Consider the following 23856-nt stretch of genomic DNA (forward strand, 5'->3'; position numbering starts at 1 on the left):
TACCCTTCTAACTTGCTTGAAGCATAAGAGGATTGACTTGTGGGTAAATGAAGCTATTTCTTCAATTTTACTTTTTTAATCAGCCACGTTCTTTGGTTCATTTTTAATTCATTCTATTTAATCTTTATTATTGTCTATATTTTGAGTTGTAAAGTGGCTTAATTTTATGAATGTTGAACACTGGCTAACATATAGTGTCTGAGTCAAAAGTTTTAGATGTTTGTCTAAACCTTGCTTTTGTGGCCTTTAGTCCATTAGAAACCCAAGCTAAAGACCTCACCAGAAAATTGAATTATCTCAAAAAAAATTTGAGTGTTAATTGGAATAAAGAATATCACTGCACCTCTGAACATATATAAACACGGGATAATTTTATGACTGAGTTTTACAAAACAGAGAAATCAGTTGAGTCATAAAATAATTTAATGCACCTTCTAGTATAGCAATCTATTATTAATGATGAGCTAATAGAAAAACTTCATTCATGCTTAAAATTATTATTTTAAGTGTAGCCCTTCAAAAAGATCCCCAAAGTCCAGTCATTTAAAAAAAAATCATAAGATGGTTTTGGAGTTCAGGGATCCTTGCTTCTCGCATCCTCTCTCCAGGGTAGCGACTGGAGTCTGCTCCAGTAGAGCTGAGATCCTGTTGCTGAAGAAATAAGATGACTCCACGTGCCTCATCTCATGGGCTCACCCCAAATATTTGTGCTGTTTCATGGAACATACTAACAACACTAAAACCTCCTTGATTGCAGGAATTAGATTTGCAAGAATCCCAGCAGTTGTAGAGCAAAGCCCATCCATCACAACAGTAAGACAGTGAGGCAGCCAAGTGATCCTCCTAGTTTTATGCTGTCAGTTAATTTTTAGTGAAAAGTCTACAAGTGTGAGGCCATCTGGGGAGTCATCAACTGGTAGGCCTATTTTACACAGAACTTTAGTGCTCACTTAGTTTCTGTAGATTTACAATATCTAATGGTAAAATGGTTTAAGCTGTATTTTTCTTTCACATTGTGTATTATGTGATGTCTATAATAATACAATTATAACAAACAAAATATTGATAATACGATAGCAACAATTATCGGGGGTTGTATGTATTTTTCTCACCCTAAAAAAATCTGCTATGTAGTGCTATAATCATCTTTTCCTAGAATAAGAAACCAAGAATCTGAGAATTAAATAACTGGAACTATCCAGACGCCTGGCAATAAATGATGAAGCCATGGAATTGCTTAACTACGATAAAAATATTTGCATTTTGAATGTCAATCTTGAGTCAGATTTTAAATTTGGACCATCGAATATATTTGTGTGACTATATAAAATAGTTGAAAACTATTTCCTATAGCACAGACATTTTTTAAAAATAATGCAGATACCCAATTTATTTTCATTTTTTAGAACAAGAGTCCTTCAACATCTTGCTTTCTATTACTTTTTTTTTTTTTTTTTTTAATTTATTTATTTTTGGCTGTGTTGGGTCTTCGTTTCTGCGCGAGGGCTTTCTCTAGTTGCGGCAAGCGGGGGCCACTCTTCATCGCGGTGCGCGGGCCTTTCACTGTTGCGGCCTCTCTTGTTGTGGAGCACAGGCTCCAGACGCGCAGGCTCAGTAGTTGTGGCTCACGGGCCTAGTTGCTCCGTGGCATGTGGGATCTTCCCAGACCAGGGCTCGAACCCGTGTCCCCTGCATTGGCAGGCAGATTCTCAACCACTGCGCCACCAGGGAAGCCCTCTATTACCTTTGCCAGGAAATAAATATTTGAATGAGACATTTTAATAAGGGAAATATTTTTACTAAAAATTAAAGTTTCTATTTTTTCACCTCCAAAATTAACGGGAAAGCCACTGGCGATACATTTGTTAGTGAAATCATATTCCAGATGCTTTTGAAAAAACAATACTGCACCAAATCACATTATATAATGTAATTGTCCAAAGTCTATTCCTAAAATATTCCTAGGTCTGTCATAAATTTAAAAATGAATGAAGATACAGGTCATATAAATAGCCTTACAGATAGCCTCTCCTAGAAACAGCCTTACTTAAAAACAGGAATTATTAAAAAATAAAATAATACCTCAATACTAACACAAAAGTCACTACAGAGTATATTTTCATAAACTACCACTTAAAATTTAAATTAGTGTTAGAGGTGTTCAAAAAATGTTACATCACCATGAATTCAGGCTAACTAGGATAGCTGCATTGTGCCTCTTGGAAATTTTTGTTTCTACAAATTGTGCGTTATGATCACCTAGAGAGCTTGGAAATGCAGATTACTGGGACAACGTAAATGTTAATGAGTACAAATCTCTGCAACTGAGATCCAGAAAACTGGATCTCAGCAATCCCTCCCAGCGATTCTGAGACAGCTGCTGCATGGACCACAGTGTGAGAAATATTGTCCTCGTCTGGACTGTCATTATTGCATGTACATAGAATGTGGTCATTTTACACGTTGTTGCCAGCTTTTATGATGGACGAATGCTGTATGAAGATGATGAAGTTTAAATTGTTCAAAGGTATCATTTTCTATTTAAACACATGTCCAGAGTAAAGTGGCTTTGTCAGTATAACTCCGTAGCTCTGATTACAGGTTTGAGGAGGCCGACTTACTTGCACGACAGAAATAAACTTTAATTTCATATGTCATTTGCTCAGCTTTACAGTAGGATAAAAAGCAGGAGAGAGCAGATAAAGCATCTTCATCTAAGTGCGAGGCCTTATAACTTCTCAAACACACAGGACTTTTAGTTCCCTCACCTACAGAGGGCATGAATGGCTTCCTAGTCTAAAGAAACAGATACAGTATCATAAGTAGCAACGATCCTTTCAGCTAGACAATGCAAATGCAGTCGTGGACCCAAAACCATGCTATCAGGTAATACAAAGGAAAAACCTGTGAGGTGGGACAGAGTTAAGTCACAGCCTTGCTCTCCACCCCCCAACACTTCCACTACCAGAAACCAGAAACCTCTGTAAAGGTGTTCCCCCTTACTGTCACTCATACCCAAGTGGTCTGGGCACTCATCCAGTGAACCAACCAGCCCTTCATGTCCTGGCCATCCTGTCTTTAGTAATAATGTTTTCATTGCTCATTCCAATTTCTGTTTAAACCACAGCTCAGTGAGCTGATGGGATGTGAGATGCCCTTACTATGTTGTGTTCTTTGGCCATTTTATACACTAGCCATTTGTAAATGTGTTCCTTTCTCCAAAGGGATCTATTCCAGGGGCCCAGACTGATATAAAAGTGCCTGTTCCAAGCCATTAATAGCATTTTCAGCTATGGCTTCTGTTACACTGTAAACAAGCCCAATATGGACCATCTATTTCTGCTAAAATCCATTGAATCCTCCAAGAGGCTTGGGCAAAGACCCTAAGCATTCTATCTGCCAGCTGTGTGTTAGCTCTTGTCCTCGCGAGATTCAACCCAAAGGTAATTTTCAAGCAATTCTTTATCTTGTTAATATTCCAGACAAGCTCTGACCATATCAGTGGCTTCATTGGGCAACAGAGGGACATGTTCTGTCCATTGCTGCATGGCCTGGACACCACCATGACTACATCAAAGACCGATCCAAGACATGTGCCTTGGCGCTGTAGTCCCCTTCTGAGCCGGCAATTAGATGGGGACTACATGACCTAATTAATTCTACCCTGGGATTTCTATAAGGAATTGCATCTCCCACCTTGGAATGTTCCTTTTTTTCAAGAGGAAATTGTTTTTTTTTTTAAGAGGAAATTGTTTTTTTTAATATAAAATTTATTTATTTTTGGCTGTGTTGGGTCTTGTTGCTGTGCATGGGCTTTCTCTAGTTGTGGCAACCAGGGGCTACTCTTTGTTGTGGCGCACAGGCTTCTCACTGCGGTGGCTTCTCTTGTTGAGGAGCACGGGTTCTAGGCACACAGGCTTCGGTAGTTGTGGCACGCGGGCTCAGTAGTTGTGGTTTGTGGGCTCTAGAGCGCAGGTTCAGTAGTTGTGGCTCGTGGGCATACTTGCTCCACAGCATGTGGGATCTTCCCGGGCCAGGGCTCGAACCCGTGTCCCCTGCATTGGCAGGCGGATTCTTAACCACTGCACCGCCAGGGAAGCCCCCTTGGGATGTTCTTAACTGCCCATATAAGGGCTCATTTGCCTGACCATAATGCAAGCCCACTGGCCAGGACCCAGGAGTCTCTGAATACCCAGATATAAAGCTATATAAAGCTATAGCTTTGAGATCAAGAACCGGTTCTTGTGATACTGCCACATTCACTGCTTCTCAAATCAGCCCATTGTGTAGACTTACCTACTCATTCCACTGCAGTACGCTGTGAGTCCTGACCATCCACTGAGAGTTTCCACTGGTGAACCAAGGGACCTGCTTTTCCTCAGCGGGAAGAGAAGCATGAGGTTCCTACCACTCTGGGTAGCTCCCATCAGGGGTCCGTTGTCGAAAGGCTGCATTTTCACATGATGTGCTTCACCCAAGTTACTCCTCTTAGCTTGTTCCTGCATATGCCATTTTCATTTTTATCAGGGAACTTGACTGGAGATGCCTTTTTGACATCACGCATGCCATGGTAGATATCTTAGACCTAAACAGAGTCTGATGCTCTTCAGATTCCTTTAGTCTAGGGACTGTCTCTACCAGAGCCCGAGAGAATGCCAGTAGCTGTCATTCAAATAGATTAATCTGATCATGGCATTAGAGAGTTTTCTGGTATAGAATCCTAGCAGCCACCTTAGGGTGCTATTATTGAGCTTTTCCCAGAAACTCCAGTCTGCATGTTTTAGTAGCAGATACCTCTACAGTTGATGACTTTTAAGGCCTCAGAGAGGCAGCTTGGGTTATTGCCTGCCTCAGATGTCTTACAGTTGGCCCTTGTTCCCCTTTCGAATTCAGTCTGTCTTGGGACTTCCCTGGCGGTCCAGTGGTTAAGACTTTGCCTTCCAATGCAGGGAGTGTGGGTTCGATCCCCGGTCAGGGAACTAAGATCCCACATGCCTCGCGACCAGAAAAACCAAAACATAAAACAGAAGCAATATTGTAACAAATTCAATAAAACTTTAAAAATGGTCCACATCAAAAAAAAAAAATTCATCCTGTCTTTCTGTCACTCTGTACATCATGACCAACAGAAACCCAAAACGTATCTGCCAGATTTCAAATAGTGCTGCAAGCTGTTTTCCTCTTAGTGAGATCCAGGAGAATAGCAGTGTGTCCTTTATTGTTTGTGAATTGTCTCTGGTGGTTTATCCAGGATATTTCCAAAAACTTCACTGATGGCACTGGGCTCTGACTCTTGGCTGCATCTAGTCTGAATCTTAAGCTTTACCTAGTCATGTGTGCTACTACACTTTCCAAACCTTGCCTGACTTTCTCCTCCAAGAGGAAAGTTCTCATTCATCATTAACCAACTTAGTCTGACAATGATCTGGACCAAACTGTTTCCAACCAGGTTGTGACACATGTTGGAGAAGTCAGGTTTCCCTAAGGGACAAAGAGTAAGGTGACAGTTGGGTCTACCCCACATGAAGACTCACTGTGTTTGACGTTTTTTTAGATTGGGATTGAGAGGAAAGATGTAGCCAAGTGGACCAAAGCATACCAGCCTCCTCTGTCCTGAAACTCCTAAAGAGGTTTTAGCACGTCCACCTCGTGGAGGCAGTTTTCGGGACTTCCTTAGTGACCCGGCGTAGTCAGCAGTCAGCCTGCAGGGCCCGCTTATTTTTATCATAGTCCAATCAGGACTATTCCGGAGAAAATTAACGAGGGGCTACCACCCCTGCTGCCATCACGTCCTTAATCAGAGCTGAGTTTTCTTTACCTCCCTGGAATCTTGTGCTGTTTAATAGCTACTACAGCGCAAGGTTTAGGCAATTCTAAGGGCTCCCATTTTAGTACATCCAGTTACAACTGGGCTAAGGAACAGCAGCCCAAGATTAGGCTCACGCCAGAAATGGCAAGGCCCTTCATCCACGGTCACATCCTTCCCAGTTATACATTTAGCCGAAGGTGATACCACCTACTGGATACGTCTTAGTCCCTTATTTTCCTATCTGCAGTTTTCACTACGACCACGATACCTACGAACACAGCATCACTCTGCCTTCTTCTGTGCTCCACCAGCTTCTTAACATTGCTCTTAACTTCGCCTTCTCCTTTCCCAGCAGTCTTCGTGCTCATGGTGCACTGGCTTCCACAGTCCCAAAGAGCTGTGTTCACCACCCCTGGCCATTCTCCATTAACCGTGGCACACAGCCTGGGACCCCACTCAGAACTGGACAAGGAGACCCTGGCCTTCGTGGGCAGCCTTCTTTGTGTCTTCGCAGATGCAGTCAATTCAGCCACCGCGTCAGCGCCTTTTGTTTGCATTCCCATTGGCACCACTGGATTAACTTCCGAGATGAAAGTGCCAGATTTAACAGGGATCCTTAAGGGAAGCAGCTGCCGGAACTAGAACATATTTCCTTCCCCCCGGCTGGTGACAACGTGCCAGGAAATCTTTCATAGGAATCCTGTCAATTTTTGCTCTTTTCACTCTGTGTCTTGAAAGCCACCTAAAGAGAGCTGATAGAGTCTTCTCTGGCCAAGTTCTTTCTTCTGAATGGCCCAGATTTTTTTTTTCCTTCAGTGAAACCCAGCACGTCAGCTGCAAGAGTAAATGTGTCCATGAATTGTATATACTCTCCTGCCTTCCCCAAAAGAGAGCCACCTGGGAACCCAGGCCTGGGGGACTCCCCGAATCCCTGTGTCTACCAGAGTTTAGGTCAGAGCATGTGGTTTGAGGAGGCTCATTTTTTTTTCTTTTTGCATTATTATTATTATTATTATTTTTTTTTTTTAATTACTGTATGGCCAGCCCAGGTTTGCTACATCCCTTAAGAGGGCTGCGTCTTCTTCAGGGCTGTTCCAGTACACAGCAGAAAGAAAACAGGCCGCATTCCTTCTCAGCATAGATTCACATCACCCCAGGCTTCACCCACTCCAAAAGGGTCCTTGAATTTACGCCTGCCAGCAATTCCCGAACGGCAACATTGTAGCAAGTTAGGAGTTCGCATTCATATCAAACGTTGTTTTTCAGCTGCAGCATGCAGAAATATTATCAGCTCTTATGTCAATTAACCTAAGGATCCTGGAAAGTGTGAACCGCCCAGATATCTGCTGGTCCTTCTCAGCAAAGTGGCCCAGCTCCTATTTACTTTGTCCCATGTGGTATCTACTAGCCCCATGAGGCTGTTGAGCCCTAGAAATATGGAGTCTGAATTGAGGGGTGTTATAAATGTAAAATGCACACTGATTTCAAGGACTTAGTATGCAATAAAGAACACAAAATTTCTCCTTTAATTTCTACTTGAGTCAACGTTTGAATAATATTTAGGACGTAGTGAGTTAAGGAAAATATACTATTAAAATTAATTTTGCCTATTTCTTTTAATTTAAATGTAGCTAATGTAAAGCTTAGATTTAAAATTACACACATAGCTTTCATTGGTGGTTCCCATTATATTTCCACTGGACAGGGCTGCACTGTAGTCACTTGCTTCCAGTGTCATTTGCCTAGGGTGGCAGAGGAGTGACATCAAGACAAAGTGCGGTGTCCCTCCAAGTCCCCACTGGACTTGTGCTTTCATCGTGAGCACAGGCTGCAAAGCTGCTTGATGTGCTTGCTCTGGTTTCTCTTTCCCCCAAGTGGTTTTAGCTGCACAAAGATAATCGGTTAATAGGAGACAAAGCCACTTTCTCCTCAGTTTTATGACCCTGTTTCCCTTCGGTTTTATCTCACTCATCATCCATCTGCCAGTTCAACAGGGCATATGTGTGTGTCATCCATAGCCCAACAGTATGATTTATCCCCAGTATTTTCTGTGGAGCTTTTGCTACCTCAAACCCAGGGAGGGTCAGGGTCACGTTCTCATAAGAACTCCCTCCCAGAACCTTTGGCTGCATTGAGTCTGAAAGGATCTGAAAGCCAGGTCTCCTTCCGTCACCACCACTGAGGTTTTAGGTTCAAACTGTCAATCAGACCCTCCAGACACAATAGGCTTTAACCTAATATTGCGTTTACTTGGTCCTCTAGGAGCACACGAGGCAGGTGACATGCCAGACACAGCATCTTCATTTCATGGGGAGGTCCCACAGCGACTCAAGAGCTTCTTCCCTCCGCCCCTCCAGCCTTCAGGCCACTGAGCAGCTCCCCCAGGGCAGGTGCCACAGTAAAGGGAGAAAGCTCCACATCCCTGTTTTCAAGGAAATCATGCTGGAAAAACTAGGTCTTTGCAGCTCTCAACAGCCAGGCCTGGTGTTACCCCTTTACCCCTTTACAGTTCACTGGAAAGATCCAACTGAGAAAATATAGTTGTTCACTACGTATGTTAAATCTTAAACCTCAAATCTCTGTTTTGAGACAAGTGTGTATGTGGGAGGCTCTCTAAAGGTCTGAAAATATTCAATTCTCCAGAACAGATGGACAGTGGAGGAAGGTGGTTAAAATGTACAAACTTCCAGTTTTAAATAAATAAGTTCTAGGGACATAATGTACAACATGATGACTTGAGTTAGCACTGCTGTAAGATATATCACGTATGATATAGTGGAAAGTTGTTAAGAGAGTAGATCCTAAGAGTTCTCATCACAAGGAGAATTTTTTTCCTTTCTTTTTATTGTATCTATACCAGATGATGGATGTTCACTAAACCTATTATGGTCATCATTTCACAATATGTGTAAGTCAAACCATCATGCTGTATATCTTAAACTTATACAGTGATGTATCAACTATTTCCCCATGAAGATAAAGACAATACAAAGAAAACAGTTACTTAGCCTTAACATTTCCATGGTGGCTAAAAACATTGGCAGTATAAATGAACATCCCTATTAAAGACCAGTAGAAAACCAATTTCCAATTTTTGTAAGATTGCAACAGTTACATGTAATTTGGATCATCAGCTTTTATTTTAGACTTGTTTCCTCAAAATTCAATTGCTTATACATCTTACAGTTGAGATATATTCTAGTAATTATATGTTTCTGTTTTTCAGGTATAATTGCCTTATTTCCTAATTCCCCAAAAAACTATTTCATACATTATTACATCAACTTTGATCATCTTCTCAATTTTAGAATCCATTTAAATTTCTATTTTTCGCTTTCATATTTTGTAATATACTGTTCATTAGGCCTGTACTATCACAGGCCTAAAATAAATTTTCAAGAATTTGAGCCAATTAATTACTTTTAACTCTTACGTTACCATCACAGAGTACTTTCATAAAAATTGAGCTGTAACAACTTTTTAAGATGTCATCTTTTAAACATTGAATTTTAGTAGCAAAAAATCCAATTAATTGGCAGTTATCTACAGTTACATTCTAAACAAATGCATTAAATTATTCATTAATGAATTTCATTAGAAAGGATTAAATACCATATTTTCCTATCATGAACACATTTCACTTATCATTTTTTTAAATAAATTTATTTATTTTATTTTTGGCTGCGTTGGGTCTTCGTTGTTGTGCGCGGGCTTTTCTCCATTTGTGGTGAGCAGGGGCCACTCTTCGTTGTGGTGCACGGGCTTCTCATTGCGGTGGCTTCTCTTGTTGCGGAGCACGGGCTCTAGGTCCGCGGGCTTCAGAAGTTGCGGCGGGTGGGCCCTAGAACGCAGGCTCAGTAGTTGTGGTGCATGGGCCCAGCTGCTCCACAGCATGTGGGATCCCCCCAGAGCAGGGCTCGAACCCGCGTCCCCTGCATTGGCAGGCGAACTCTCAACCACTACGCCACCAGGAAAGCCCTATCATGTTTTTATTAAGTAATTTTTTCTTTAAATTTTGTTTTTTTCATATATATACATGGAGAATTCTCTTCAATTTGCAACATTTTAGAGAAAAATAACAATACTTTTAGGACCATGATAAGTTGTCATTTTCTTTAATATGAAACTTCTGCCAGATTTCCTTCATAATTTCAACTAAACCAATGTACCTTAAAAGTAATAGTATATGAACTAGAATATCTGACCATCTGATAGTATTCCAAATGGGCTAGTATAAAACATCAAGTGAGAATAACAATAACCAAGCATTTGGTTGTTGTCGATCTAGATTGCATTTCCCAATGAAGTAACATGAAATTGTAGGAAACAAGCATTAAAGTGTTTGCCTCCATGAAAAAGAAAAATTCAATCTATGATCATGGTGTTTTCCCTTTGACATCATATATGTACACATTTAAACACATGATGTGAAAAAAATCTAGTACATGAACATATATGATATAATATCCAAATAGATTTTTTTCTTGCTCAACTTATTTAGATATTCTAGCAATATGTAGACAATACCAGAATATTTAATTTTTCCATTAAAACCTAACACTTGAGTGTTTCATTGAATGAACACGTCTGTATGATGCAGCAGGATAAATCAATAAAACTTGAATAGGAAAGAAAAGCAACTCACCTTTATATGCTTTACATTTTCATTATAATAATGTTATCATTTATCATGATAAAGCTTAAGTTATGGTTCTGAAATGCCTGTTATACATGCCCTATTCCATGACTAAAGTGCTTTTTTTTTTTTTTTAACATCTTTATTGGAGTATAATTGCTTTACAATGGTGTTAGTTTCTGCTTTATAACAAAGTGAATCAGTTATACATATACGTATGTTTCCATATCTCTTCCCTCTTGCGTCTCCCTCCCTCCCACCCTCCCTATCCCACCCCTCTAGGTGGTCACAAAGCACCGAGCTGATCTCCCTGTGCTATGCGGCTGCTTCCCACTAGCTATCTATTTTACGTTTGGTAGTGTATATATGTCCATGCCACCCTCTCACTTTGTCACATCTTACCTTTCCCCCTCCCCAAATCCTCAAGTCTATTCTCTAGTAGGTCTGTGTCTTTATTCCCGTCTTGCCCCTAGGTTCTTCATGACCTTTTTTTTTTTTTTCTTAGATTCCATATATATGTGTTAGCGTACGGTATTTGTTTTTCTCTTTCTGACTTACTTCACTCTGTATGACAGACTCTAGGTCCATCCACCTCACTACAAATAACTCAATTTCGTTTCTTTTTATGGCTGAGTAATATTCCATTGTGTATATGTGCCACATCTTCTTTATCCATTCATCTGTCCATGGACACTTAGGTTGCTTCCATGTCCTGGCTATTGTAAATAGAGCTGCAATGAACATTGTGGTACATGACTCTTTTTGAGTTATGGTTTTCTCAGGGTTAAAGTGCTTTCTAATGTTTTTCTTATGACAGGATGATGAGGTAAGGGAAAGCCGATTCAGTTTCACAGCCTATGGAATGGGACCATGTCTGCAAACAAAAGACGGTGTGACTCCAAAGGGCCCAAACCATCCTGTCAAGGTAATGCCAGAGAGCCTGGATGAAATGAGGAAGGTCTTCATTGACCGGGCCAAGAAGATTGACACCATCTCCCGAGCCTGCTTCCCATTAGCCTTTTTGATTTTTAATATTTTCTACTGGGTTATCTATAAAATTCTTAGGCATGAGGATATTCATCAGCAACAAGATTAAGTCTCTGGGGGTGTGCAAGTGTGCAAACTGTCAACTCAGAAGGAAGGTTTCTTGCCATAGGGGGGTGTGTGTGTGTGTGTGTGTATGTGTGTGTGTGGTGTACAAATGATGACCATTTGTCATATGTGGCATATGGAAAGGTATTATTATGATTTGCTATGCAAAGTCATGAGGCAGTTGAGTACTTTAATGGATACAAAATGTATATATTATAGGGATTTTATTTCATATTAATTTAAGATTATCTGTTCTTTCACAGTAAATCGTACAAGTGGAAGTATTACTGTCAATGTGTTTGTATCTAATATGATATCACATAATAGTACATGTGAAAACTACTTTGGAATTCTTTGATTTTTAATTCAAAATTAAATATCGCAAAAGTAAAATTTGCCCAGCAAACTTTGGAAAAAGAAAAAGGGGAAACGTTGAAGATAAAAAATCAGTAGTTTGAGGCTTTAAAATATTTTCTTATACTGTAGTTACAAAATAGAAAAATAATCAGATAATTCAGTGGGAAACTCACTCAATAATGATAGAAGATTGTACATACACATGCTATAGAACCAACTTAAGGAATAAAAAATTTTAATTAGAAGATTAAAATTAAAAACTTTGTTGTTTAGATACTAAATTTAGTTGTTTAAAATATTAAATTTCCCTCTTTAGAAATTTTTTAATGGCCTAAGCGATCATATTATATACAAAATCTACTTTTCATAACTTTATATCTCTATGAATGAACGTAGGTATACTGAAAACATTATTGTTTTTAAAAAGTGTTATAGCTGTGTATTTTTAATTTTTTTAATAATTTTAATTATTGCCAAACTGAAAAATTCAAGCCAGCATCTTTGTTTTGTTAGATTTTTAATAGTTGCTTAATTGTCTGTAAGTAATTATGTTTACTGTTTTGATATAATTGAATAAAGTTCAGTAAGACTTTTATATTTTAGCTTAGAATGAGACTTTAAAATTCAATGGGATTATAGTATTTACATTTTGATAAAAATGAATTTACTGAAAACAAATACGGATTTAGAAAGATTTTTTAATAAGAACAGTTTTCCCATCAAAGTTATATGGGTTCCAACTCCTAGCTCCAAATGTAAAGAGGGAAGATTTTAATTCTAAATTATATAAATAAGTCATTTCTACAAAGTGAGGATTGATTATTTTATATTTCTGAATTAATGATTTCAATATGTAAGCCATCCACTAGATGTGAATAATTCTAAATAAAATTTTTGCTTAAAATTTATCAGCATCCCCATGGAATTATTTCAACTACAATGGGGCATTAACTCATTTCGTGTAGTGTAATTAAGTGCAAATATATGATAGAGTTCTAGGTTAAATTGAACCAGACTCTGCTTCTTTTCCAGTTTTGCTAGTTTTGCATTATTTTTATCATTAATGTTGTATTTTTAAAAAGCTCTAGAATGCTTTTTAGAAATGTTTAATTACTGGTCAGATTCGCTAGATGGAAACTCGTACCAAATTACTGACAGAGAAAGGTTTAACCATTAAGAAAATGATTAACTCAGATTTAAGAGGGAAAAAAAAGCCAGTTCTTGAAATAGATGGTACCAGTTACTGCCCTTTAACCATTATCAAACTAAAAGTAAGAACTGCCATTTAAAGCTAAAATGTCTCAATGTTATTGAACTTTGGTCTATCTAATTGTATTTTTTTTAAAATAACGTTAAAAAATAATGTATGTTTAGCAGTTTTTGCTAGTAAGAGACCAAATTACCCTCCTTTATAAGTAATTTAAAACTATTAGGAAAGAAAAATGTTTGGCATTAAATGCAAATGCCACAACCGAAACAAGTTATTGCTATGTACTTTACTTATTTTGAGGACTGTGCTCCCCAGAGTTAAACATGTCCTTCTTCATTGGGGATTGTATGAACCAAAACCATGAAAATATATTCTTGTACTCAAGATAGATAGACCAAGATATGCTGTTGGTGTTCTCTGAGGGCAAGCTAGTCGGTTTGAAATAATGATAAACTACATTGTCTCAATGTGTCTCTGAAATACTTGAATACATTTTTCTGTACTTCACACATCTTATTTTTAAAGTTCTTCATCATTGCTTAAATTAAGTGAATTATGCCGAAAGCAAACACAAATACAATGGACCTATACTCCCAAAGAAATTCATGGACATCACTTGTTTTCATATTTGAGAATATTAAAAATGTCTCTTTTTTAAGCCTGAAACTTGGAATATAAAGATATGAGCCACACAACAACTTTTTCAGCAGGGGCATTGGTATGGTAGAAATCTCCCTATCTCAAAAGGATTACACTTTGCTTAGGTATATATAGTTGTCTCACTACACTAAGAAAATACATTGACATTTCACTCATATGGCAACAGTGACATTGCAAATATAGCTGAATCCAAAATGTTTAAAGGAATCTGTCCCCTCTAATGAACTCTCATAGACCCTTTCAAATGGGAAAACAACATTATAATTAAAATCCCGAGATGGTATTTGCCTAAATAAGCCCTGTGTCAAACCCTAATATTTCACATTAAACCAGCCAGAAATCTATTAACGATGAGAAAATTAAAATGTGTGCATGTACCCTGAGTACCCACACATAAGCTGGAATTCTAGTATGGATATTCTGAAGCATTTTGAAATAGTCACATTAGAAAGTTTGTAATTTTTCTACATGCCGTTTACTTCACTTTTTTTATAATTATGTATCTCACCCACTGACATCTATGGCCATATGAATTTTTAGGAAACCTTGTACCTTAGTATATATGTGCCATCCTTCTCTTTCTTTCCCAACTATTAGAACTGGAGTTCAACTACAGTGAGGACCTAGAACTTTCTTTACTATTTAAAAGAGATTCCAGAAAGTTACTGTAGAAGCAAGAAAGCCAAAGGTCTTTAAAACTTCTCCATACTTTCTGGATGTTTCTGCATAACAGTGACTCACCTGGAGAGCCCATCCAACTCCCAGCTGCTGTATTTAAGGGACTGTTAGGACTACTTATCTTATCCTACAGTCAACTCCTATTCTATGGGTATATTCTAACAATTTTTACTTTAATTTTGATTTATAAATGCTTTAAATCTGTATACCCCTAAAATATAGATACATACACTGGGTTTATAAATTCCCAGGATCTTGCGGAAGATACTGGAAATTTTAGGGAAAAATGTGAAAAAATAAGGCAACGTGTTTTATAAAAGAGAGCAAGATGTTAACTACTTCAGCACTCTGTGCGACTTAAGTGGTTATAATTTTAAGAGAATAATACGTGTATCCTCCATACTATACATGCCCTTTTCTGAATGTCTTTCATCCCATTTAAAAAATATACTTTTCTATTCTTAACATGATATACCTCACCTGCTAGCCACTTTGGAAGACTGAATGTTATACTGGCAGCTAAATTTTTCTTTCATCTATAAAGTACACATTCCATGAAACGGACTGGAGGAAATATGGCACTTGCCAATATTAAACACAGAAAATACTCTCAATATTGAAAGTAGGAAGCTGGCAATACTGACATCCACAGGTGTCCCCTGACAGCCACTTAGAGCCCTCTCAGAATGAAACTCAGAAGGAATATAAGCCACAGTTCTTAGACCAATCAATCATTAACAATCTTTGAGGTCATGTGTCCGATTCTGATTTCACAGACCTTGAAATATAGACAATAGCAAAAGCTCTCAAAATTTATGGGTGTATACCATCTGTATTTCTCAGCTAGTTGATGCTGACCTAGTAAAGAAAAGCAAACCACTCCAAGGACACAGCACTAACTTTTGTATAGTCCGTATTCATTCATGCTGACAAGGTGAAGACTGCAAAGTAATGAACTTGATTGAAACACATTAAGAGAATAAGTATGGTTTCCACCTCAAGGCACTTTAATTTTAACAGTCTATCCAAGGCAAATATCATCAATGGAAATATAGTCTATGCACTTATAATTATCTTAGCTCACTGAGGGGATTAGTTGGAAATTGTCCTAGTGACTCAGAGAATAGTTTTTGCACCTTTATAATTGCAAGCTTGTCTTTTGAATTATATTTACCTTTTAAGCACAATTATGATAACGACAGTTTGCTTGTTCATTTGGGTATTCAGTTTTTGAACTCGATAATTTTATTGCCTAGCCTTGGCTTTTGGACTGAGTTACACGCTATTGTAGCGGTATTGGAACTTTTAGCACCATCAGCTCTGGCAGACTATGAAAACTTGCTGGCATCATATGCATTTCAGAGAAGAATTTAGTGGCAAAAACTGCACAATTTATTAAAGTGACAAATTTCAATATCTCTTAAAACTGTATGCAGAATTGTCTAACTTGCTCAAGCAACATTAAAGGACTTTCTGCTGCAGTTTTTCCAATATTTTTGACAAGGCCACTTTCCCTAGCTGAACCTATCTGAACAATGGGCAGTGGAAAAGTATGACCATGAAGATTAGAATTCTACAAAAGACTGAAATTTTGAATATAATGGCAACCAAGTATTGTTCTCCACAATGCCTCTGTAATTCCTTACTGTATCCTCTGCTTGGGACCATTCATAGCAGTGCAGAAACAATCATGTCCACCCCAATGAGCATTGAATATCAACCTTTAACTAAGCAAACAGTCACCATCTCTCGTTTCCAAGACATATTTTAGACCTTAAAAAATGAGGTCAACTCATTTTTGACATTTTAAAGGGATGCTAAAAATGATAAGAAGAATTACAGTTTGTGGCTGTAAGGCAATGGGGTGTTTTCAATTAAATATTTTAGAAAATACAGTGTATATGAGCACACACGTTCCCTCTTGATTGAATACAAACAAAACACCCATAATACCTGAGCTGTCTTCCTCAGCAGATGCATTGATTTTTATTTTCTGGTTCATGTACTACAAAGAGTGATAAAATATAACAATCCCATTTTATTCTCATTGCTATATAAATTCTTTGTGAATAAATACGTAGCACACCATAGGAATTGTGTTAAGTTAATTAACTTTAAAATTAAACTTTTATCCCAGCCCCCGTTCCTCTATAAGAATATACTGAACTTCCATAGGGAGACAGCTGTTGTTCTAATTACTTAAAAAGTAAAGTGATGCATATTCTTCCATAACCAGGATGCTTAGAGCCCATGCGTAAAATAGAGCCCCCTAGGATTTGAAAATAACTAGGGCAGGGAAAATATTCTGGAGAAGCTTCTACCAGAAATCAGCCCAAAAGACAGAGAGTCCTGAGCCAGTTGCTAGGATCCTCTTACTCATTTTTTCTTCTGCCTTTTTTATGTTGCCTTCATCTCTTTCCTTTTTCCTCTCTTACACATACACACACACACACACACACATACACGTGAACACACACTTCTCATTATATATGGTTCATGGGGTAAATTTCTTCAAATTGGAAATGCAAAGGAAGTCAACTTTTCTGGGCAAATGTCCATAATCCTGTGATGTGTTTTGCAATATCAGTGATTCCTGGTGGGAAATATGAGCTGTGCAGTCATTTGATTTGGCCATCCATTATTTATGAAACCATAATACTTTGTTGCAACAGCACATGAACAAAGCTATGTGGATCAAATTTTTCTCCAACTATTAATGATAGAATTCTAAAACACTGCTCGGACTGTCTTTGAAGAATGACTAAATATTTGTCAAACAGTGCTTCCAAAAGACAATCAGTAATAACTAGTACTATTGGATGATTTCACAGTGTCTTAACAGGCAGTTTTCTCAGTAATTTTTATGGTTCACACGTAAACAAAATAAGAGAATTTTAAAGGTGGTGGAGTAGTATTTTAAAAAATAGTGATTCTGATTCCTACCTGTACATCAGAATCCCTTACACACATTTTTAAACATGTATATGTACTGATGTTCAGCATAAGAGATTATAATTCAATCAGTGATTCAACAACTATTCCTTAAGCACCTTCTAGGTACCTGGCACTTTTCTGAGTGAAAAGTGAATAAGGTGTGTTCAGAGTAGCATGACATTCTGGATTATTGATAAAGTTCCACAAGTGAGAACAATCGACATAAACATACACAAACCTATTCTTCTAATAATACTTGATTTAACACTGAAAGCTTTTTAATCTTTTCTTTCTTCAAATTCATTTTAACTATTTCTCTTTTATGTCCTTAAAATTAAAAATAAACCTTTGAGCTGTTTCAGTTCAGCTTCCCTTCCAATGTCAGAATCTTCACCATCCCTGGTGCATTCCTGATACAAAATTATCCACATTCCCCTCAAACTCTTAGAGCAACAGGTAGCTCATTATTCTGAAGGCAACCTCTTCTGCTGTGACACAGCTTTAAGTGATTTAAAAAAAAAGTTTATCTTCATCAAGAAATGACTTTTACTTAATAAATTCCATCTAAGTCTCCTCCATTCCCTTAAGGACAGCTCATTGTGTGTTATTTCATATCTGCTGCCCGTGTGCAGGCTCCATCAATACACTTTTTCAATGCCTGATCATTAGCTTTATTCTCATTTAAGCCACTCATCAATACACATGTGTTAAACAATGCTGAGATGTTTTCAGGTTCATAAAATAATGAAATATAAAATTGTCTAAGTAGAAATTAATAAAAATGTTTATGTAAATCATTTGCAGTAACTTTGTTTTTTTTCTTTTGTAAATTTTATTTTATTATTTTTTTATACAGCAGGTTCTTATTAGCTATCTATTTTATACATATTAGTGTATATATGTCAATCCCAATCTCCCAGTTCATCCCACCACCACTCCCCCTCCCCCGATTTCCCCCCCATGGTGTCCATACTTTTGCTCTCTACATCTGTGTCCCTATTTCTGCCTTGCAAATCGGTTCATCTGTACCGTTTTTCTAGATTCCACATATATGTGTTAATATACAATATTTGTTTTTCTCTTTCTGACTTACTTCACTCTGTATTACTCAGCCATAAAAAGGAACGAAATTGGGTCATTTGTAGAGATGTGGATGGACCTAGAGATTGTCATTCAGTAACTTTAAATGTCTTCCTATAATGACACAATAATTTTAAATTAAGTATTTAACAATCTATTTCATGATATGAAGATATTATTTAAAAAAACCCTACAAAGTAATATGAATTAAAGAACTATCAGCCACACATAATATTTTTAGAGTAAAGCTATAATAAAAATATAGTGATTTAAGTTGTTTTATTTTAATAGATGGTTTTTCTCTGCGGTGGTTTTAGCCAAGGTGCCTTCCGGCAACCCCTCTACAGATTCATTATCCAATCTGGCTTGTAATGTAAACAAAGAGGAAGAAGCTGTGGGTCAAGGCCAGGAAAGGATTCGGGCATGAGACTGTATTGAACGTGCCTGAATAATTTTGCACGCCTTCACTTTCATCTCTATGAATTATGCAATGGCTTTTCCTTCAATTTGTATTTTAATGTATGATAGATGATGATATTGGGGAAAAATAGAAGTAGCCTGCCCTTCTGTGAATATTATATAACCTGCTGTGGAAAACAAAATGAAAAGAAAATGTGCCATATATTTTCAATGTACTATGGTAATGTCATATACAGGGATTTATTATTAGTGAGTCAAGATGTTTAAAAGACTACCAAAAAAAGTATTGCTATTCTATGGTGTTAATTATTTTTCTGTAGATTTAAAACACGTCTTCCTGAGTTTGATGTCTGTCTGTCTTCCTGTCCAGATGATGTCATATTTTTCAGGAAACTATGCTGAAAATATATTTAAAATCGTATGCATGGTTTTATCAACTTGTTTCTCTCTGTATTACCTTTAGTTCAATTCTGCAAGTGACAAATTCTCAAGTCAGAGCCATTAACTCCTGTATAGTATATGGTATTTATCATGTAACTGCAGATTATTTGATCAAAAACAATAAAAATTAACACTTTTCAAGAATATGGATAATTCTTTTGTCCCATTTTATCAAATTTTATCAGGGGGTCATGTTGTTTTCCTGACAAAGGTCATACATTTCTGTTCTGATGGAAAGGATTATACTGAGATTACAAACCCAGTGATATATCATTCAGAGAAGCCTTAACATACACATTCCATTATAGGAAAAGTAAGTAAGGAGGCTGGTAAATGGAACTTTTCAACTCAGAATAGAATGAGAGAAGATGTGTTACTATGTAGAAAAATGATTTGACATTCTTTATAATTTTTGTTTGCTTGGAAGTCTTTTCCTTAAAATCTATTTATTGAATAAACCACTTTTATTTAACTTGCCCATAGAGACCACTTCAAAATGGAATGTTGGTCTTTTTTTTTGTTTTTTAGAATTTAGGTGTGCTTTTTTTTTTACTTTACACAATTAGGCTGGAGTTTAGTGATAGTACAATAGTTGATAAAGAAATAAGAGAAAAATTAATGTATAGGAAATTTAAGAAAATATTGCAGTATGGTCTATGATAACTTGCTTCTCATTTTTGGGGTACCTATAATTTATATGTCTTTATGTATTTATTGGCTGCACAAGGTTCAGGAAAATTGATTGGAAATTCCTTGCTAAATTGGCACTGTGTTTTCCTTGATGAGCTGGCCTTCACTAGCTTCTTAATTTGCACTTGAATGGTTCATCCCATAATGTCTGTGGAAACTCTAGACTGAAATGCTGCCCTAGACTCAAGCAAGGTCATCTACAGGTACCAGTGCTAGAGGTATCGACAGGTGAAAGATACTTAACCAAAATGTATGTGAATAAGCATAATGTGCATAACTTATTGGTAAACTATAATTTTTAAAAAAAATCAATGTTTATTTTCATGGTTTAAAATATTTTCATTATTCTCATTCTATTCACCATTTCAATACCACTAAATTAGTTGTTTTTCTCTAGGTATTTTATCCCAATTTACTCTTGCTGTCTGTTGCTTTCTTCCTTGATAAACTTATATTCTATGTATATATTCCTTGTTTATAAGTTTGTACAATTTACATTGTTAATAACCCATTCGTGGAAAACTTAAATTGGAATTTGACCATAGTTACTGAACTATGGTATACTATAAATATGTAGCTAGTTTGCTCTTCTCTTTCCCTATATAATATTTGACCCCATGTGTTGTCTTATCAAGTTATCTCAGTAGGCGGTCTTTACCCAACAGTGCGTTGCTCCAAAAAGCCCACTCAGGACACTGGAAACTGGAGGCTGGGCTCACTCATCATCCCTGCTGTGACATGAAGCAAGAGGGTCTGAAGACTTGTTCTCCAAACAATGAATCCTAGTTAGAAATCAAATGACCACATCTGCTTGTGTAACCTATATGGCTCCTGGTCTTCCAAATGGGTCTCTGTGTTTAAGTCATCCATAAAAAATCATTCTTTCAATCTTTTGAGATGATGTTAGATTCAATTTTCTTCAGAATAAATACATACATACATACATAAATACATAAATAAATAAAAAGACTTCCAAATAACTAGTTACAGAAATAATTGTATTTCTAGACTTACAGGGTCTTTTTTGAAACAGTTACATTTCTTCCAAAAAGTAATTTCATACAGATTGACCTAGCTTGAAATACTTGTTCTATGCAAGATCATTCAAAGTGTAGCCTTGTATTTCCTAAGTGACTAACCAAAAAAAACATGGAATGAAATATAAATAGGAAACAAAGTGGATTTTTTCAAATTTCCAAATTATTTGAAACAGAGTAGAAAATCCAAAAGCATAGATGTATTTTTTTTTAGTTACCAGAAAGTTGCTGATAGAAGGTTGATAATGGATTATTAAACCCTTCGAAAGAAATATAGTTTTAATCTATTACACTGTATTTAATAAACACCAGAATGGGCACCAGAAGTCTACCTGGAGATAATATTATCTCTGGGCGCTTCCTTTGTTCCCATCATGACCATCAACAAATCTTTCTGAGTCCCTCCTGCAAGGGGCGGCAAACAGGAAAGCTTCCTACACCTTCAGAAGCAAAGCAAAGAAGAAAAGAATATCTGCAGGAACCATGTGTCATGGACAAGAGGCTTATTTTATGCACGCTTTATGTGAGTACCGTTTCTGAGCAATCATTAATCTCTATACAAGACTCAACCTTTTCTAAAATTACGGAATTTAAATTGATGTGTTGCATATAGCAAGTTAAAATAGTTTTGCAATTCAGGTTATTGACTCAGTTTTTATCCATGTTAAATGAAAAAGAGGAAGAATGAGAAATAAATGGAAATAATATATTCTCTGTAATTTACTTTGAATCTGAAAAGTCAGCACCCATTTACTGATGCTGAATTGGTTATGTTAGAAATATCTTTTTTCATATTGTCTGTGAAAGTTAACTACTGAAAATATTGGGATAAATGAAAAAAGTTGTTTTATTTATATAAAGAAATACACCTAGGGAAAATATGTTCATACGACTTATTTACCTAACAGACAATATAAATTAGTTTCTAAAAGGAAACTTTAAAAAGTAATATTAATGTGATAGTATTTAATATTATTATCATATTTTTATTAACTGCTACATTGGTGTTATTTATGCTAAACATGCATACCTTTTAATATGTGTTATATATTGTATTATTAAGCAACAAAATATGACAATCTCACATGCCATTATCGGCATGTTTAACTCTCTAATTGATCAACATGTTTGATTCTTATGACTCAGAAAAGTAATTACAGAATATAAAGATAATATGCAATTGTCTTTTTCATATCATTATTCTGTCTTCTGCATTATTTCCTAAGTGAGATGGGCCAAACCCCTTTGGCATCTTCAATAAGCATTACAACTACTAACTCAGTACCTACTGAAATATCTTCATTAAATAAGAAAATAAATCACAACATGGTATGTGCTGTATACCCTTAGTTTCAAACAAGTTCCCAGAATTGTCTAAAGAACAATTACTCATACCCAGAATTAAAGGGTTTTTTTTAATTACCTGTAAGTTAAGACTTTAGATCACATTCATAAACTATCTATCATTTATTATTTATTATTATATTTATTATATTATATATAATGTTATAGCTGTTATATATTATATTTTCAAAGGTTTCACATTCTTTTCTCTTCTAAATGTAAGCTGCACTGGGGCTAAACCACAAGATGGCTCCCTCCCATTGGTTTGGGAATTTTAAATGTCATTTCACTGATGATTTAGGGCAATATTTTGGCATACAAGAGTGTATTAAAGTGAAAATAAATTATACACGTCAGTATAATCCTACTCTTTAACAGCTTTATTAAACAGAGTTTTGAGGGATGACCTACTCAAAACCCTCCTTTTTCTAGTGATGAAATGGAGCCTAAATATACAGGCAATTTTACCCCATGCTTCGGATTGCAGGGCTACCCTCTCAGGTGGGCCCTGTTCTTGTTCTTGATTGAGGTAAGAGGGCCCTGGTTTGCTGGGATCAGAAGTTCCAAGAAAAATATTAACATCTTTCTAGAGTGACAATTTCACTATAAAGTTTGAGAAAACTATGTCATGAAAGATATATAAAGTTAAAATTAGTATCAAATAAGAAATAGAAACAGAAGAGAAATTTCAGTGTTATAGAGGGAAAGCTGCCATGGTGCCCATTTTGGTTTCTAATTCCATTCCAATTTCATCAGGGATTCTTGCTGGGAGCCGTGCAATTGCTCCTGAGCTCATTTAAGAAGTATAAATACAGAGTCGGCACTGCTGAGGATATATACTAATTCTGAAAGCGAGACAACATATGCAGGGCTGTCATCATCATCTACGTCCCAGCAGTCATGTTCCGTGTCTCTGTGCTTCATTTCATGTCAGCTTACTCTTCCACAATCGACTGGATCCCAAAAGGTTGGAAATGCTACATGTAGAGACAGAAAAGGAAAGGAGAGAAGACAAAGATTCTTACTCTGTCTCTCCATGATCCCAGCATACGAAGAACCTCCATCTTAAAACACGGACACGACTGGTTTAATTTCTCTGACTGGGTGAACTGGCCACTCATACTGTAGAAGACGTAACCCCACAAATATTTAAGAGATACGATCTATGGGAAATTAAAATATGTCTTGAGATGACCAAGTTTTAGTCCAACCATCAGTCTTGTTATTTGCCTGTTTCGATGTATGATTTAAAATCTATACTTTCAAAATAGCAATAGTGTCCTAAATTGTTCCTTAAACCACAAAAACAAAACTTCATTAATTCAGATGTTTCCTTTTACTATTTCTTTCTGGCTTTCAATACGTGGATAAATTTCATTTCTAATTTCAATTTCTATTTGATAATTAAAAGAACTATTTTAATTAGACATTAAAAACGTTCATCTCATGCATGAATCCCTGGGTTTGA

General features: G+C 36.6%; 1 protein-coding gene across 2 annotated transcripts in view; it reads left to right on the forward strand.

Annotated features, from left to right (window-relative positions):
• Positions 1–11541, forward strand: part of GLRA3 (glycine receptor alpha 3) — a 191011-nt gene extending 179470 nt beyond the window's left edge. For both annotated transcript variants that reach the window (XM_061199482.1, XM_061199483.1), the window contains one exon: positions 11263–11541. In XM_061199482.1, the coding sequence (XP_061055465.1) occupies positions 11263–11541 (279 nt within the window). The remainder of the gene's footprint in view (positions 1–11262) is intronic.
• The last annotated feature ends 12315 nt before the right edge of the window (positions 11542–23856 follow it).

The sequence above is a fragment of the Eubalaena glacialis genome, chromosome 9 (assembly GCF_028564815.1).
Source record: "Eubalaena glacialis isolate mEubGla1 chromosome 9, mEubGla1.1.hap2.+ XY, whole genome shotgun sequence".
Taxonomy (NCBI): domain Eukaryota; kingdom Metazoa; phylum Chordata; class Mammalia; order Artiodactyla; family Balaenidae; genus Eubalaena; species Eubalaena glacialis.